General features: G+C 40.8%; 1 protein-coding gene across 19 annotated transcripts in view; it reads right to left on the reverse strand.

Annotated features, from left to right (window-relative positions):
* Nucleotides 1-18,320, reverse strand: part of WDPCP (WD repeat containing planar cell polarity effector) — a 158,453-nt gene that overhangs the window by 22,041 nt on the left and 118,092 nt on the right. Inside the window, exon 16 of one of the 19 annotated variants that reach the window (XM_071740154.1) lies at nucleotides 8,907-9,012. The exons of 17 other annotated variants lie outside the window; for them this stretch is intronic. In XM_071740154.1, the coding sequence (XP_071596255.1) occupies nucleotides 8,924-9,012 (89 nt within the window). In that variant the 3' untranslated portion in view covers nucleotides 8,907-8,923. Of the gene's footprint in view, nucleotides 1-8,906; nucleotides 9,013-17,165; nucleotides 17,935-18,320 lie in introns of those variants that run through there. One more of the 19 variants, XM_071740155.1, reaches the window with a different exon arrangement.

Raw genomic sequence — 18,320 nt, forward strand, 5'->3', positions numbered from 1 at the left:
AACTGAATAGCTATTTCTATGTGAATAAGCTCGTATCTCCTTTTGTTATTTATTTACTATTTTATTTTATTTTATCCTGTTGAAATCACGCTCTCTTGCTTTTGTGAGGTTTTGTTTTGTTCTGTTTTAAGGCAAATAACTACCGCAGGAGGCGTGAGATTGAGCACGAGCTCACACATTATCCAGTTGCTCTACCTTAACTCTACCCCAGGCTGTCTCAAACTATAGGAAGGTATTTCTAAAGCCACTGAGTAAAATTCTTTTGGCATCAAAATAAGCGGAAACTTCAATTTCTCACCGAATGTGCTCAGCTCTTTTTTCTGGCTACCATTGTTTTCCTGAAATTGTCTTTCTAACTAAACAGATTCTAATAAAATTGTTTAGTTTCAACAAACTTCTGCAGGGAAACTGCACAGCTTTGCTTGTGTGTGTGGAAAGAATATAACTCCAAACTTCTTGGCTTCTTTTGGTCCAGTTTGCACTGGCTTCTTATTTTTAGATTATTTATGTGTTGTCATGTCCTAGTGACGACGTTTTCGTTTGACAAAAAAATTGTTGAAATACTGTATAAGTTTTTATAGTACTTTTAAAACTCATTGAGAACAGCTGTTATTGCTGAGAGAGCTGGAAAAAGTACATTAAATCAAAATATCTCCCATTTGTGTTGTAATTTAACAATTTGATACCTGAGAAGATAAAGCACTTCAATCACTACTAAGTAGAAGCAACCCTTGATGGTAGCATAACATGTCATTATTTCACTAGCTGGATATTAGGCATATTATCATCAGCAAAACTGTTTTAGTGGGTGTGCCAGGAAATCTAAGAATTAAAATAAATATCATATGATAAAACTAAAGAAGTAGTTAACCCCCCACTTTTCTTTTTTTCTTTTTTTTTGTAGCATAGACAGTTATATGTCACTTTGCAGCCTTCTGCAGCTTGCAGTGAAACCTGTCTCTAAACTTTTCTGCAAATGGAAATACCAAGTCTTTCCTAGCTCCAGTTGAGATTTCCATCTCTGCTACTCATTTGCTCTGCTAGAATCATGCACAAAACTAAGCTAACCACTATATAGGCTGAATAGCTCATTTGAGATCTCCCTGGAGCCTAAATAATCAGGTTCTTTAAGAACTACCCTAGCACTGCCAATATTATTTAATTAAAGAAACCTAAAGAGGTGAGTCTTCCAGGGTGATTCAGATGTGGTAGTACCAAGGTGTGATGGGTCGCCAGCACAAAGAGGCAGAATAAGCAAAGATTTGCTTCAATTGCAGGCCCATTCACTTCAAAGACTTGACTAGTGTCCCAGCAATAGAGATCTTGCACCTCTAGATTTTATCAGGTTTCCCAAATCAGGTGAAGTTTCCCTGGTGATCTCGGCAGAGGGCAAGCGTCTCTCCTCTCAGCTGCCGGTGTGTGTTAACAAGCTGGAGTGCCAAGGTACAAGATGAGCAACCTAAGGCTGCTGTTGCTCAGTAATTACAGTAGGCACAGGAGGGAGGACATTCCTGGTGACTAGGCATTTTCTTTGTTTGCTAAGTGCTACTTTAGACGAGGGATTTATTTATTTATTTATTTATTATTTTTTTTTAACTTTAAGTGACTCTCCAGAAATACCTGTTCTAAAGAAAAGACGGTCAAAAGCTCTGAGGTCCACGTTCCAGAGCATCTCAGTGAAAGCATTCAAGGGAGACCTGATTATTCCGAAGTGATGCTCTAGAGGCTCCGTGGAGGCAAACGTGCCTCTGGCACTGCAAGCCCCAACCCACCACGGGCAAAGCAGGCGCTGCTGAACTTGCGTGTTCCTTCAGCTGCTCTTCGTGATGCCTGTGAACAGGGCACACCCTCTGCCTGGCACTTCCAGCCAAAGGACCCAGCAACCCTGCTCCCAGGTTCCTCCCTCTGGGCATCCCGAGCAGGGAGAAGTGCCGGCCAGACCAGAGGAAGGTAGGCTCAGGGGAGAAGAAAAGCATTTCAGGGGGTTAATTGAAGGGGTAATACATCTGCAAACACAAGATGCCGAATAGAAGCTTGTAAATTGATGCTGCCAGCTGGAAGCTGGCCAAACTGATAAAGGAGGAAAGAAATTATGGGTTAAATGTTTTGGATGCTAAATGTTTGGAGTTCAAAGAGGAGCTCAAGGAAACTCACAGCCACCAAGTCCGTACAAAGAGGCTCTAGGAAAACACAAGCCTTCTGCAGGACAGCTTTGTCCCAAACAGAGTATCCGAAAGGGAATGCTTTGGACAAATGGTTAAGGGATATCTCCTAGCACCTGTGAGCTCTGTGCAAGGGAAGGCCATGCTCACAGGTGAGCTATGGCTGAGGGACAGATGGAGTTGCTTTCCACAGGCAAATGAATGAGAAGTCCATCTGCCACCACTGGGCTGGAAGAACAACCTGTAACTGTGGATATCTTTCATTGCTTGGTAAAAGGAGGCAGAAGGGAGCTACTCCTCCAGGCCAGGAGGTGAGGGAAAGCAGAGAAAGGCTGGAGGTTACTCTGCCTTCCCTGGACCATCAGCTCCTGTCCACATCAGAAGTGGGGTACTGTACCCAGCTTTCACGAGGTATATGAGGACTGAGGGATTGGAACTAGAAACACCTGCCTAAAATCCAGGGAGAACACACCATTAGAAGGATACTTCCTTTTCCAAAGAAAATCTCTGGTTTGGGTCTGCATTAGCAAGTGTTTTCCATGCAGGGGACTGGGGGTAGGATAGCTTTTTTTTTCCACTGGATCAGGAAGCTGCACTCAAAACAGAGGATGGGACAACAGGCTGTGTGCCTCTTTGACATAACTCTCTTGACATAACACCAAGACCTTCTGGTGGCTTTGTGGCAAGGACCCTTGAGTTTCCAGCACTGGCTTCCCCCTAGAGGCTATATATATCCAGAGACCACCTTGGTCTTCAGACAGCCTCTTTTTTTTTAATTAGCTGAGGTCAGAGTCCTTTATAAATGAGGTCTGCATCGTTATCCCAAACGACAGTGGGTTACAAGAGTGGCACGAGGACAGCAAGGCATGGCTGCATATCACTAAGGCTATTAAGTGCAGGAATTACATTTACAGGTGGGAAAGCCTTAGTTGTAGTATCAACACTTCTTGAGCAGGTGCACAACTATGCCATAGTGCTGGAGCAAGGCTAGAGTTCAAGAGTTAGCTAATTGTATCTCTCTCAGAAAGGAATTGCCTCAGACCAGTTAATTTGTCAAGATAACGAATTGCAGCAATTCTCCTCATTTGGAGCTGGGCCACTAACACTGATCTGAACTGTATTTAAACTCTTGATGACAAAGACTGAAAAAGATATTGCAATACTGGAGGTACAGGTTCCTAAAGCAAAACTGCAATGTACAGCTGGAGCTGAGAGGCAGCAAGGGCATGCGAGTACACATCCTGCATATCCCTTAGATATGAAGAAATTCCCTGGGGCACTGACTCCGGTGCCTGGGCAGGAAGAGTTCATCTTGAATCTTTGGGAATGACTGAGGTCCAAAAAGGATAATACATTACCCATCAAGTCTCAGTTTCTGCAGCGTAAGATAACACAAGCAGAATTTTTACTTCTGCCTTTCCAAAAACAAACAAGCAAATAAACAAAAAAAACCCAACAAGCAAACCAAAAAACCAGACCCCATCAGTATTGATTTCAAGTTATTGAAAACTGGTAGCCACAAGAATAGTCCCCTCTGAGGGCCTGATGCATGTGATTCTCATGATGCTGTATTCTGCCAAGCTTCAGGTTGCTATCACCTTTTTCTTTTTTTTTTTTTCTGTGCAGTAGTAGATGGCAACAAGTTTGAAGGAGAAGAAAAGCAGAAGAAAGCTTCAGTAAAAATGCAGACTTAGCTCTGTGACTATCCTCTGTTTTTGCTGAAAGTGAAGAAGGCAGCATCATGTAAAATAAACTGACGTATGTTCTTGTGCCAGACCTTCTCCTCTGGTTGCCAGATGTTATGTCCCCACAAGAGAAATGTGGACCGGAATAAATCCTGCATATTGGCTCATGAAACTGAAAAGAAACAGGGATGAGCAATATCATCCCTGAAGGATTCTCCAGAAATGCTGAAGTTTGGAAGTTGGACCAGCTTTCCCTGGGCTTCACTAGAGTGCTGCTCCAAAGAAATCAGAAGAAAGTTGCTGCAGCTACTGGCATCCCCTATGAATGCAGTAGGACACAATGAAGTTTCTTCCATTTGTGCTCCAGCAGTGCTTTTTGGTGTTAGAAAAATAAGGAGTGTTTTCAGAAATGATTTCATGCTGTTAGGTTATGCAGAAATAATGTTGGGTAAAGACAGAGAGGTATGCAAGACCTTTGACAAAGACAAACTGACTGTAGCCTTGCAGCTTGTGTCTGAATATTCCTGCTGAATGGTCTACTTAGGAATGAAATTGCTTTCTTTCTCATGCTATTCAGAATGATCATTCTCTCCCTGTAAGTCCACTTAATTTAGAAAAGCTACATGGCTTTTATTTTGGAATAAGTGCATCCACAGGCAGAGTTCTTTCAAAATACCTGATCTGGTCATTGCCACATGTAAACAAGCCCTTATAAATTGATGGGGATGGTAAAGAACTTGTGAAGGTATGGCCCAGGACTTCTTACTCAATTTGCAAGCACTTACTTAGACCTGTCTTCCTCAGGGCTCATATGGTGATCAATGGAGCTTACAGAGAGGAGGGTTCAATTTAAACAACGTTGTCATATGTTTGAAAAAGAAATGAGCTTTTGAAAACTGTCTCTGCTTGTTCTCCCATCAAGTTCCAAGTCTATCATGCTTGAATTAATCCTCACTTTCAAATACCACAGTCAAGGGGTGATCTGGGATTTAGGAGATCTCTGAAGTGTTGATATCCCATAACATTGGGTCTATGGCTGGTAGGGGCTGGAGATGAAATGCTAGCAGTCTCTTCTAGAACATGCACATGACAGGTAAAAGTGTAATTTTGTCACTTGCAGCTAGTTTCTTGGCTCTGGCTAGAGTAGAAATGTCCTGCTGTGTGTGGACTGCAAAGAGAGACTTAAATGTTTAGGTAGAAAGTTAGAGAAAGAACAGATCTTTGCACAAGGCATTATGTCAACTTTTGCAGTATGTAGGCTGCTTATCTGTTTTTCTTCCCAAGAATTTTCTGCTGCTGGAATGTTCCTGGGAAAGAAAAGGCCATCTCAGACTGGAAATCTGGGCTGAGATTGCTCTGACTGTGTTTGTGGTGGCTTAGTGCATGTGTCCACACAGCATAGCAGCAGCAGGAGCTATGTGAGAGATGCAAAGTGACCTAGATCAGCACCCCTAATTCCTGCAGCTGTGCTAGTTGTTTCATCCTCTGCAAGTGTGATGTGAACCAAATATCAGTCATGTCAGTGACTGACCTTGTTTTCTTGGAGAAACCTGTGTAAAAAAGGATATAACAACACTCTTGACACTTACCTCACAGGATGTTGTGAAGCTTAATTAAATGTGTGCAAAAGCATTTTGAGATCCTTAGATGAAAGATGTTTTTATAAATGCAAATTATAATAATTATGGCTAGTAACCACCAGCAACTACTGAAACAATTAATTCAGGTTGCCACAGGCCATCACAACAACGTGTGCAAAGAGGCATCAGCCATTTAATGACATATGTGTTGCGTGAGAACTCAAGGCCTTAAAAATGCTGTAAACAAAGAGGGAAAAACTAGACACTCGGGGCTTGCCCCTCCTGGGTGCAGTTGGTGGAAGTTTCCTCTGTTGCTTCCATCACCTCCGTGCTTGCACTGCAACCCATTCCCAAGGAGAGGAGTCCACCGAAAAGATTTCATGAGTGGGATCATTTTAAGTCCTGGTTTTTATATTTAATGTTGCAAGGAATCAGAAAATGACTGCAAATAGCTTGGCTCAGAAATACTGGGAGAAATATAAATATATCTCTGTTTTTCCTCTAATTCTCCCTCTCACCCCCCAGCCCAGCCTGCTTACAGCATCACAAAACAGACTTTGGCTACAGGGTATTATCCAGCTGACTTTCCAAGGGCGAAAACAAAAGCTAAGCAATCAAGATGTGTCTGGCCAAATACTTAAAGGCCCAGTGCACACATTTAGTTGTCAACTGACTGAAATCTGAACCATTTTGCTCAGCCTTTCTTGTTGCTTCAAAACTGATTTGGGCTTAAATAGCTAAAACCTACAGGTGTTTAAATGCCCTCCCTTGTCAGCAGAACAGCCTCATCAGACATGGTCTGAGGATGCGGTCAGACTGGAAGAGATATCCAAAGACCCCACAGGTGAATCCCAAAGAGCAGAGTAGCCCACCTGTGGCCCTCAGGCTTATTTCATTGCTCACCTTTAAAGAAGAAAATTCAGAAGAGTAGTAGTTACTAAGCATCCAACTTAGCAAAGCAATTAGGCTAAATGCACTGCAGCTAGAAATTTAAGCAATGCACTGAATTTAATTTGGGAATTCATGGTCATAAGACTGAAACCTCTAACATTTAACCTAGCAGCAAATTAAATCAGCTTTCTGATCAAGTGAAAAATTTTATGCTATTGAAGTTTGAAAGTGTGAAGCACACATTTATTAAAAGAAGGTTTTTTTCTTCTTCTTTTAATGAAGAAAAACTTGGGACCAGTTAGTTTCCTAATCCAAATAATGGAAAAATGGGAATACTCTCTGTAAATAAAGCCCAAATTACAAAACAGTATTGCTATCTGGCCCCTGCCAGACTAATGTGCTCATATTCAGTGAGTTTCAAGGAAAAAAATGTTACTCATGCTGGTTGGTTGTATAGACTAAACTCACTATGATATCAATGAGTTTGGTACCTACTGAGTTTAACAGGAGCTTGCTTTCCATGTACTGAAAGTACAACTGGTTATAAGCAGGTTTTTAGCCTCTTTAAAAATCTTGACTCTCTGAAATACCATTTATGCTTTAAGAATTGGTATACTAAGTTGAGAATGTCTAGGATAAGTTTCCATAGAATGAGGGCCAAGTTTTTATGGGGGCTGTCTGTGTGTATTTCTATTAGAAAATTCTCAACGCTGGAGTAATGGAACAAAACATGCTACACAATAGGTACCAAGAGCTGACTGAATCAACAATAGTTGATTGTTTTTAAGCCTACAAAGATGAAAACTTTATTGTGATGTGTATATATGCAAGTTGTGTATTTGCACACAAATGGACACCTACATATCTACACACAACTTGTGCACTGACATCCTGTTGTTAAGCTCTCCTAATGACACTTACACAGTGCTCTGTTCAATGTCTCTCGGCTAAATCCTACAATATGAGATAAAACTTGGATGCATTTTCTAAATGCACCTCAAGGCACTAGGACATAAAAGAAGTTGGAGTATTAGAGCACGTCTTGTTTTAACCATCTCCGGAGCACCCTGACTGACACTTTACAATTTACAAGAAAGGTGTGGCTAATAAAGCCACTGAAGCAGATATAAGGGCAGGTCCTCCCTGATAGGCATTTATGGCCCGCCACTCACCCGCTCCAGCACTTTGCTGCACAGACTTGCTGATAACCACCAGCACATTCTGTGGTTCGGGTGCCCAAAGGCCTTAAAGCTGCTGCGACTCCATCGGCATCTTCAAACCCTGACTGATGGGTTGACACTTTCCTTCCCACCCCTTTCCATTAGAAGTGGGAAAATGTAAGGCTTTGGAAAGAGGACACACTACGCTTCATACGCCCTTTCAAAGAGGAAATGCAGCCTTGTAGAAACAGCGGGTGTTTCATTCCCAGGCTGTTCCTTCCACTCCCTGAGAAGATTGTCATCTGACTGGTATCCCTCAATTAGAGAGTGGCATGAATACCAGAGTGTTGGGTTATTTTTTAAAAAAAAGAAACCCTCACAGAAGTAGTTTACACTATACACTGCCTTCTGCAAACACAAATATTTTCTCCCTGCCTATTTAAATAAACTCCATCAGCAGGAGCAGTGGCTGCAGAAGCTGCTTGGGAAGCTCAGAGTCCTGGAGGGAGCTGTGGCCATGCTCCTGATGTTGCTTGTGCTTCTAAAGCTAACCAGGAGGAAAGTCCATGGGAAGCACTGCAAAGAACCAATGTCTGATGCCAGGGAAAAAACAAAAAACAAAAAACCCCATAGCTCCTGCTGGAGTCCCTTCACCACCCCATTTCATTCCCTTTCTTGCTCGTCACATTGAAGTAGACAATAGGAGTTTAGAGATAAGATTCTGCCTCAGCTAGATGCTCACCTTTTCAGAAAAAAAAGAAAAAAAAAAAAAAAAAAGAGAAGGTAATTAACCTAAACTCCATCCTCTGGTATCTGTTGAATACAGCATTGCTTATCAGCCACTCCTTTCATCATTTAAAGTGCATTTTGTATCCATGGAAAGCAATTTATGTCCAATAGTGAACTTAGCCCTTACAAAGCATCCTTCCACATTCCTGCATTGCCACAGCTATCTTTTTCCTTCCTTACATGCCACCACCAGGCCTTCTCACACAGCTGTGCATCACAGGTTATTCCTGTGTCCCTGTAGTCCTTCCTTACAGTCTGACTCTGCTCCTTCTGCCTCTTCTCTGACTTGGGGTGGAAACCCTTCCCTTCACTTCACACTTTGTGGGACATTTTTGGACTAGTTTAGGCTGCAGGTGGAAACTCAGTCCATTGCAGGGAGAAGGGATCAGTGGGAAAGAAACAGTCACCATGGTTCTTCCTGATCTATAAAGAATGCTTGAAGCAATAGTCTCTCTATGAGAAGAGTGCTGGGTTGAAAGCAGGCTTACAGCTCTCTGCTACTTTCAGGTGTATTTTACTAAAGATTTTGCTTCAGAATCAGAAACTATTTATCTTTGGACTCAACCTAAACTAACTTGGGGTGAGACTGCCATGTGAGCAGGTGGTGCCTGGGCCCGGAGCCCAGGGTGCTGATGGAGCATGGGATAGAGCCAGCTTTAATGGCCAATGCTGGGGATTTCTTGAGCTGCTAGCCTCGTTAGCATTTCCATCTGCTTCCTCTGTACCACAAAAAGAAGAACCTGGCCTGAAACCACATGTGAAAATAAGGAGCTCTTCAGTTTATATTTCTGAAGTCAAAATAGATGTGTAGGATAGCAGGAACTTTTAAGCCCTCACCAGTAGCAGTAAAACCAAAGGTTTAATCAATGCTATTTAAAACATTCTGAAGTGAAAGAGAGCTAGGATGCAAGTAAACTAAAGTATAGGAGACAGCTTTCTAGGCAAGCTGAGAAGTGTAAGGAGTAGAACATACCCATGGCAACTCTTATTATGAAAATGGTCAAGGGTTACTTCACAATCTTGTTCGCTGGAGCCATTTAATCAGGCAGCTTTTCTATTCCTAATGCCTATAATTACCTTTTATAAAGACAAAGTCAAATTGGCACATATTTTTCTTCCCCTACCCCCAACTTGAAGGGGGGCAGAGCTACCAAATTTTGAGTCTTTGGTCTCCTGAACAGAACTGCAGCTATCCAGCTTGGAGAATTGTAGTAGATAATAGTACCTGGGATCCTTGCCTTGGTGAGGATTACACTGGGCTGAGCAGTACGTGCTCAGGACTAACCACTCCTGTGTCATGCAGTTACTAGAAAACTGGAAGTAGCTGAAAGAAAAGCCAGCATGCTCAGATGCTTATCACAGCAGCATGGTGATACTTAAGATTTAATCTATCACTGTTAAAAAAAAAATAAGCCACAACACCAAATTCAAGCGATGCTCCCAACCTATTCCATCTCCAAGGAGAAAAGAGGAAGGCAAAGCTGAATCCAAATGATCTTTTCTGCACAACACATTCCCTAATCCTGGTGAAGGCCAAGCTGACCTAGTCAGTATGTTGACCTGATCTAAATCTGATTATAGTTAATTGTGGAAACATTTCCAGTTCCAAACATAAGGGGAAAAAATGCTATCCTACAAGTATTTGAGGTATTCTAAATACTAGAGGCAACTGATTTTTACTTTAAAATTGTACTAACTTTCAAAGTTCTCCTGTAACCAAAGCCTATTTGCTACCTTTGCCATCTCATTTTGATAAAAGCCTGAAAATTGTTTAAAACAACTGCAAACTCTCTTATCCATGTCATGCTTTTACTTTTTCTTCATTACGCATACCACTGATACATCAAATAAGTATTTCAGACACAAGAAGTTGCTTTAAAACTATTTAAAACTGGTTTTTAAGTTTTTATATCCTTTTCTTCCAAATAAGAGGAAATTTGAGTTGCTTTTCTAACACAGTATTTTGACCAACATGTGCAGGACTCATCCATAAGTGTCAACATCAGCAGGCATCAACTTACATCAGTAATTTAACATTTGCATATGGGCAAAGCAGTTTACCTCCTGCGGACTGCAAATTACTGATAGTGTTGACTGTTTCTTTCGTCCCAAAATAGAGTGCCAGATAAGTGTGTGCATAAGCTCTTGTCCTGGTTTTGTAAATATTACACTTCTGCAACAACTGCAGCACCAGGAACCTGAGACACACTGAATGAAATGCAAACAGACTTATCTGTTGGTAAATAACCAATTAGGTGACAGAAAAACCTGAAATAAAATGGTTCTTGCTTTCTTCAACCTTCTTCTTCCTCTCTTGTATCCTGTATTTTTCCTGAGTCTAAAATGACAAATTTAGGATTTGGTGGCATCCCTATGCCCCAGAGTAGCCTTTGTGTATCATGGTTGTTGTCACACTGACACCTAATGGCAGATATGAACCAGAGTATTACGGCTGATTTCCCAGGGGTGCGTTTTTACCCTGTGCTGTAAAAATTCCTTCTGATTATAGAAAACAAGCAAGCTTAGAAAATGGGACTTCACCTGGCAGCGTGGTGAACTTCTGAGAGGGCAGGGCTGGAAACCAGCAGGGAGGAGCTGAGGGTGCAGTGCTGAATCCGTATGGCAAGAGCTGAGGGGCTGTGGCCTGGGGCTTGGATGCTCCCAGAAGGATGGGCAGCACCTCATGGAGAGCTCACACAGTTCCCAAAGGAAAACAAAGCCACTGAAGGCTAAAATGAGATGGCTGAAAAGAGCCGTCCCCGGTGAAGGCTGGAAAGGTCTAATTTCATCCAGTGTTGTTTCTGATCCTGACAAGTGGGCAACAGATCTCAGACACACAAAGGAATAGGTTGGAACAGTGTAGTTGATAATATATGAAAAAAAGGCATTTAGTAAAGCTCATGTTTCCTTCATCCATTTTTGAGGAAATCAGGAATTTTTCCTGAATGTTTTACTTTTTAAATTCTGCTTATTATGATGCTCAGAGCAGAGTGCTGGGGCCCTAGTTCTGCCCTCACATACTGAAAGGTGCAGTCAGTGGGACCATCTGGGCTTGCACTGCAGCAGACTATGCCCACTGAGCTTTATATTTTAGGCTGTGAGCTAAACATCTCCCTGTTTGGCAGCTAAAAGCAAGGGCTTGAGGTAAGCATTTTGTGGCTGGATTTCTTTGGCCACAGTGCATCCTATGTAGGTAAAATAAATAATTAATTGCAGCCATACCCTTTCATCTGGTTAAGAGAAGTTTGTATTATTTAGGCAGAAGTGTGGTGAAATGTAGAAACAAACTTCAAGTGATGATTCAGAAGAAGTTTAGACCAGGTCTCAAATCCTTCCATCCAAGAGGAAGGAGTGAGTTCCAGAGGGAGTTCCTGTAAGGCTCCTGATGGTTCATGAAGGGCAATGCTCCAATGTGATTCTGCTGGGGTCACTCTGCAAAGTCTCTGGGATTACCCCAGAATCTTCCCTTCACTTGGTTCATCCTGGCATATTTGGATATCTCCAGAGGGAATTTCCAGCAGTAAGAAAATTAGCAAAGGAAATGACTAAATTTAGCAGAGGTATATGAATAACCGTAGCATAATGTAGCATAAGTAGGTTACATCAAGGAAAAAATATATGCTAGCAGTTGTTATTAAACAGTCTTATATTTCTTAAAAACCTATATGTTATGCATGGGTTTTAAATGTAATTCTATGGGAAAAAATATTGTCTTCCCTGTTCCTTTACAGTGGAAGTTTTAAAACTGTCAGTGAAGTGGTTAATCCATGAGATCTAATTTATGTGAGAACTATACCCTGACTTTTAACTGATCCTATGGTATGACTCAGAGCTGTCACTGGGGAAGGACAGCAAGAAAGTCCCTGCAATTCCTGCCACTGGTTCCTTATGAGAAGCCAGGTCCGAGCTCTGAGCACCGAGCACCATCCAGACAGGGCTGGTGGAGCAAGCCTCCCTGCTAACATCAAACACAGCCTTGCAAAAACATTCAAATATAGGCAAGAGCTTGAGGTGTGGGGGGGAGCTGTGCCCTCCTAGAGGGTAGAGGAGAAGCAGGGACATGGGTGTTGGGAGCCCAAACGACTGCCAGGGAAGGTGGGTGTTAGAGCCAGGCCCTGGGCTGGGAGGGCAGGAGGCATAAATCAAGCTGCATCTTTGGTTATCATAAAGATGAAAAGGTGGGACCTGCAGTGTACCTGCAGTAATTAACTATAACAATCACCATACATACTTATAAGCTATTATTAATTATATCTTTTCATCATATTATAATATTTTGCCGTTTCATAATATCAGCGTTGCATAGATAATCAATGTTGCTTCACAATCTGTTTTTGAGACTGAATTTTACAGTTTGAAGTCTAGCATGATTCAGGACTTTCCGTATCTTAAATGCTGTGAAAAATACTTTTGGAGGGCAGATATTATTCATGCACGAGTCCAGGAGCTGCAGCAGTCTCACGGCCCTGAGATTTAAAGTTAAAAGAAGACTCAGTACAGACTAACCATCAGGAAGGATATTTAGGCAAAAGATGTTTCAAATAGCTGATATTCAGAGTGCATGTTGAGGGAAGGAAAAAGTCAGTAACTCTGTACTTTCTGCCTTGTATTAGGCACTGTTGGTCAATTTTTCACCAGCACTCATCCTTAAACAGCCCATCTCTTTTCTTCTTCTAGCCAAGTCTGGCACTTCAGAAAGCACAAGACTGACAACAGCAATGGGTGCAAACCTTGCTCTTGGGCCCTGCTTAGCTTTTCCCTACGCCTTTCACTAGCAATATCCTAATTAGAATGTCACCAACACTGAGACAGGATTTGAGCTGGGAATTTGGTTTTGTTAGGCTGAAAGCATTCAACATCAGGTCATTAAACACCTTCGCTTTTGTTGCGGGAGTTTTTCAGGGATGAAATGTCAAGCAGTTTTGTGCTGGAGGAAAACAGCCTCAACCTCTGAATTTGCCATGGGCAATTCCACGGTATCCCCACGTAAAGGCCTGTGGCATGTCTGGGGACTAGTGAAAGCAGAGGCAATAAATAAATAAATTCATTTCAACATTTCTGTTTGCCTGTTTGATCAGAAAGGGGAAGTGCAAAGATGTTTACAGGAGTTGGTCCTTCTGAGCACAGGAACCTACAGTCTTCTCCTGGTGCTGACAGTGCTATATCTGGTCACTACTTTTGAAACTCGTGAATATTTGGTAGTGAGTTTTCAGCAGGCCATTCCAAAAAGACTGAAAAGTTGAAATAGCACAATCAAATGCTAAAATCGACACCTCGCATCAGCCCACCATTATACCTCTTTTCCCATTCCTCTGCTGTCATGCCACTGATGTGATGAATTGCAGCCTGTCACATCACGTTACGTTAGGCAGAACAAACAGGACAAAACACATACCAACTGCCATGCAAATATGTGTTTGCCAAATCTTTTCGGCGCGGAGAAATGCAACTGGTGAATTCCCTATCAGAAAACCAGAGGTTCAAGGATGGCTCCAGGGTGTGTGAGACAAACACGCCCCAGACACACCGTGAACACACAGATACGCAGCTCCCTGCCAGCTACAGCTATTATGAAAGCACCTCCTGCTGTGATTATTTCTTGTTCTTTCAGAAAAAAAAAACAAACCAAAAAAAAACACAACCCAGCAGCAGCGAAGTCTGTGGCTGCTTATGTCATGAAGCAAAATATAAATACGTAATAATTAATCTAGTGCTTGTGTTCAGATTTGGAGCTATTTTTATGGCTGGCCAGATTTTGGCTGTGTATGTGTAAACATAACACCCACTCATATACACACACACGTGCATACTATGAGATGTGTGAATATACATTATGTGGCTTTTAACTGCAGTCTTTTAGCCTACATGTGGGCCTTTTGAAGCTAATGGGAGATTTACCAGGGGCTTTTTCACAGAGCTGTAGGCAAGACTGGAATCCAGAACATATGAATATTATACTATAATGATACAGTATAAATCATCTAGTTTGACCTACAGTGAATTAGAGGCCATTACATTTCATCCAGGTATCCTACATTGAGCCAGAAAAACTTGTGACTAATGCATAAACTGTATTTGGCTAAAACCTGTTTCCCAGAAAGGTATTCATTTAGTCTCCCTGTAAAGACACTTTCCATGCATCGAAATCTTTGACAGTTGGTTTCAACAGTTATGTTAAATACATGTGCTATTAATTTGTATTTACTGCAGTCTATGGAGTCAGTGCTGAGAAGTCAAATCCATACTTAAATTCTGTGCTATAATGTCAATGGATACTTCAGTGCTGACTTCCTTTGTTTTACTCCAACTCCATGCCATGGGCATCCCTTTGAGAAGTTTTATGCTGAACTATTCTTTATCATGCAACATTCTTACCCAAAGAACATCTGTGAACTGTTTTCACTTTTGTAACTTACTTCTTGATATGTTGCCACAGAAAATACATTGTTTACTTGGTAATTAGTGTCATCCATTCTTCACTGACTTTACAGTATCAGCTTTGCCGGAGGTTATAGGGGTAAGATGGAAATACCCTGAAAAGATCTGGGATGAGAGACCTCATATACCTTGCAATAACCTAATTGCTAGTAGAATAAATACACATCAGAAACAGACAACTTCTTTAAATCTTCAGAATTTGAAAATTATGTATTTTCTTTCTTCCAGTTACTTATTTTTATTTTTTCTTCTCAACACATCATTTAAATGAAAGCAAAATAAAGGTTAATCTACGACTTCTTGGTAAGACATTTTCATATGAAATAGGGCAAAATTTTATTGCTGGCAGAGATTGAAGATAGGAGATCTTACAGATATGAGGATCATTAAAATTAAAATATTAAACAGAATAGTGTCTTCGTTTCAGGCATATACTGGTGCTTTTAAATCTGGTTCTGTAGTGGGCAAGAATATGTCACAATAAAGAAGGTAAAAAATGGAATGCTATGATTATACTAAAGCTTGACACAAAACTATAAATCTCTTTCAAGTGAATATACACAGATCTTTGTGTAGACCTCTGCGGCTAAGCAAACCAGCTAGCCTTTGATGTACTTATAATTATCAGGGTCTGAGGATTATGTCTTTAGGCAAAGCTGTCTAGCAGTGGGAAGGTATAGATCAAAACTGACATCATGACACAAGCAAGCAGAGAGGTGAGATGAGGTGGAGCCAAAAATAGTTTGGCACTACTATAGACCTTAAGTAAAACAAACAACTCCACTTCTCAAAAAGAACACAAGGAGGGGATCAATCAGTGCCTTCAGCCTCTCAAAAAAGTTAAATCTTCGTTTCTAGTTGGAAAATTAAAAATGTAATTAACAATAAGCTAGACATCAGAGTAAAGAAGAAGATTCAGCAGATCTGTTTAGTTATATGGGAAGATATTGTAACACTCCCAATGAGGCAGGTATGCCAGGTCACAAATGCAGAACTACCATCACACAACAGGCTTCCCTCCGTGCCATAAGTGCTGGATGCCACCAGCTTCACTTGAAACCAGGGGAAACCAGAGCAGCCTACATCAAGTAGAGCATCTTTCCAGACCATGCTCTTTGTCATGTTTTTTGTAGAGGGAAAGGATTCTGGGAATGCCAGACCTACTAATGTGAACTTGCTAAAATCTCCATTGAAAGTCAAATGAAGATGGTGGAAATCTTTTCATTGTCTTTAGTGGGCTCTGTATGAAATGCTTGTATTAATGTGGCTTGGTATGTGCAAAAGAGTGTACACGTGAGCATAGTTAAACCATTTCAGATTACTATGGATCTTCAAAGACACTCATCTTGTGTGGCACAATATTAAAAAGGAGCTTGTGGAAACTTAATTTCTTGACATAGGTTAACTGCCAATCATACTTAATCTAGGGGAGAAGTCATATTATTAGAAAAATAAAAGCAAAGAATCTGATTCCAGAGGTTTTGAGTGACTTAAACTGAAAGTCTAAATAAATAAATAGGGGATCTAACACCTACACTGACAGGAGCAGAGCTCCAAAAAACTGTAGCATAAACACATGTTCCCCGAGTCTTTCCAGATTGCCATTCACCTGTATATTGGATAATATCTTTTAAGCACGCCATAAACATGCTATGCAGTGAAATAAAAAGCAAGCTGTGAAATAAAAGGGTAAGATTCTGAGATAAATTGATACTTGATAGCAAGAGAAAGATGCATATGCCAAGGAAGAGCAGGAAATGAGGAAGGCTTTGTCATCAGGATCAGAAAGGGTACATGAGGGAGAGGAATGAGTCTATTGCTTGACAGATGAAAGGAGGCATCTTGGATCACAACAGAAACAAATGTGACCAACTAGACAGGGCCAGAGAAGGTTACAAAAACAGAGGGACAATTCTAAACATGGTCTTGAAATGCAAGCAGGCTTGTTCGCTGGGGCTGCCAGGAACAGAGAAAGATCTGAATAAATTACATCTGATTTGGAGGTAGCAGACTGAATGCAAGACAAGACTGGTATCTCAGACATACTGTATGGAAGACAAAACACTGTAGCATATGTCATTCTTAAGTATCACAATGAACATGTAAGGCACCCAATATAAAATACTATCACAGAACTAAGTAAAATGAGTAAATTCTCCTCTTGGGGTTCAAACTAGAGACTTGTCAGTAAGGTGAAACATTTAGGGCCCCTACATTTTGAATGTCACTTTATGAACAGTGTGGGAAATTAGACCTCTCTGAGAACTGCTAAGATTTCCTACCTCACTTGCAAATATTATGGAATAACTCCAGAAAAGTTTTAAAATTCTATTTTAACTGGAAAAACCTCAAGCACTTTCATGATATGCTACTGACCCACCAAAATGCTAGTCAGTCCCACCGACCATTTCAGAACAATGCAATTATCTCAACATCGATCTTTTTATTAAAATTAGCACTATTAGAGGTGTTGTCTAAACATAGTGTTACTAATATTCTGAATTTAATTCTAAGTAGAAAAACAAGGTTTCCCAATTTGCTCTCCAACTACGCAGCAGTCACCTGTCTTGTCACAACACGAATCCCTTTTGGGTGAAAGCTATTGATTTGAAGGTTAAAATCATCTTGCTAGGTCCTAATGTAATTTGTTGGATGTTGGCCTTCGGAAACTTTCTGACACTGACTAGATATGCTCTTCGTTGGATGTTCATTGAGCAATGATGTCTGAGAGGCTGAGTTCTTCACCTCTGTGATCATTATTAGTTATGGCATTTCCTAACAGGCTGTGCCATGCCAGTTCTTTGCAACTCAAGTTTTACATTACCAACCTATAGTTTACAGCACTGAAGAGACACACTCTTCCACCACAGACGATTCTGTTCCAGGAGCATATACATGAGGTTACACCCATAAACAGAATTTATTAGTAACCTATAAATACTGTTAATATTGAAGAAAGTCCTCTCTGTTTTAATCAAGCAAAATGAGGTGCACGGCATACATTTTAGGCAAGGCTTAACGAAAACTCCCTGACCTCATTAAGGAACTTGTAGTTCTACTACAGAAACAATTCCAACAGAAAATCTTTGGCAAAGGGAACCACAATATCTATGGCCACTGATCTGCTGATCAAGTGGGAGTGGGGAAAGAGGAGACAGCTAATGCAGTCTGTGAGATGTACAGTACCATTACTTCAATCTTCTTATGCCTCAAGATGTATTTTCACAGGCTGTCAAACATAAAATTTTATGAGAATAATTTTCTTCAGAAGATTTTAATCATCTAAACAAAACGTCTGATTCTGCCAAAACTTTAGCAGCAAGCTCACTTGACACTTCATCTTGCTTAGCAATATTCTCAACTAACTACTACAAGCTGAAGGTCTACAAGTGTTTTTACCACATGCACCCAGATATTCTTAGCTTTCAGGACAGCTTCTTCAAAACAGTGTATAGAAAACAGCAGTTGTGTGAAGAACGGAGAAATGCCAAAATTCATGTAATTTAAAAATAATCAATCTATTTTTAGTTTAATCTTGACACAAATCTTGATCTATATGAGGCATCTACTAATGATCATGGAACCATGGATGACATCTATAAATTTCAGCTGAAA

This window comes from Heliangelus exortis, chromosome 3 (assembly GCF_036169615.1).
Source record: "Heliangelus exortis chromosome 3, bHelExo1.hap1, whole genome shotgun sequence".
Lineage (NCBI taxonomy): Eukaryota > Metazoa > Chordata > Aves > Apodiformes > Trochilidae > Heliangelus > Heliangelus exortis.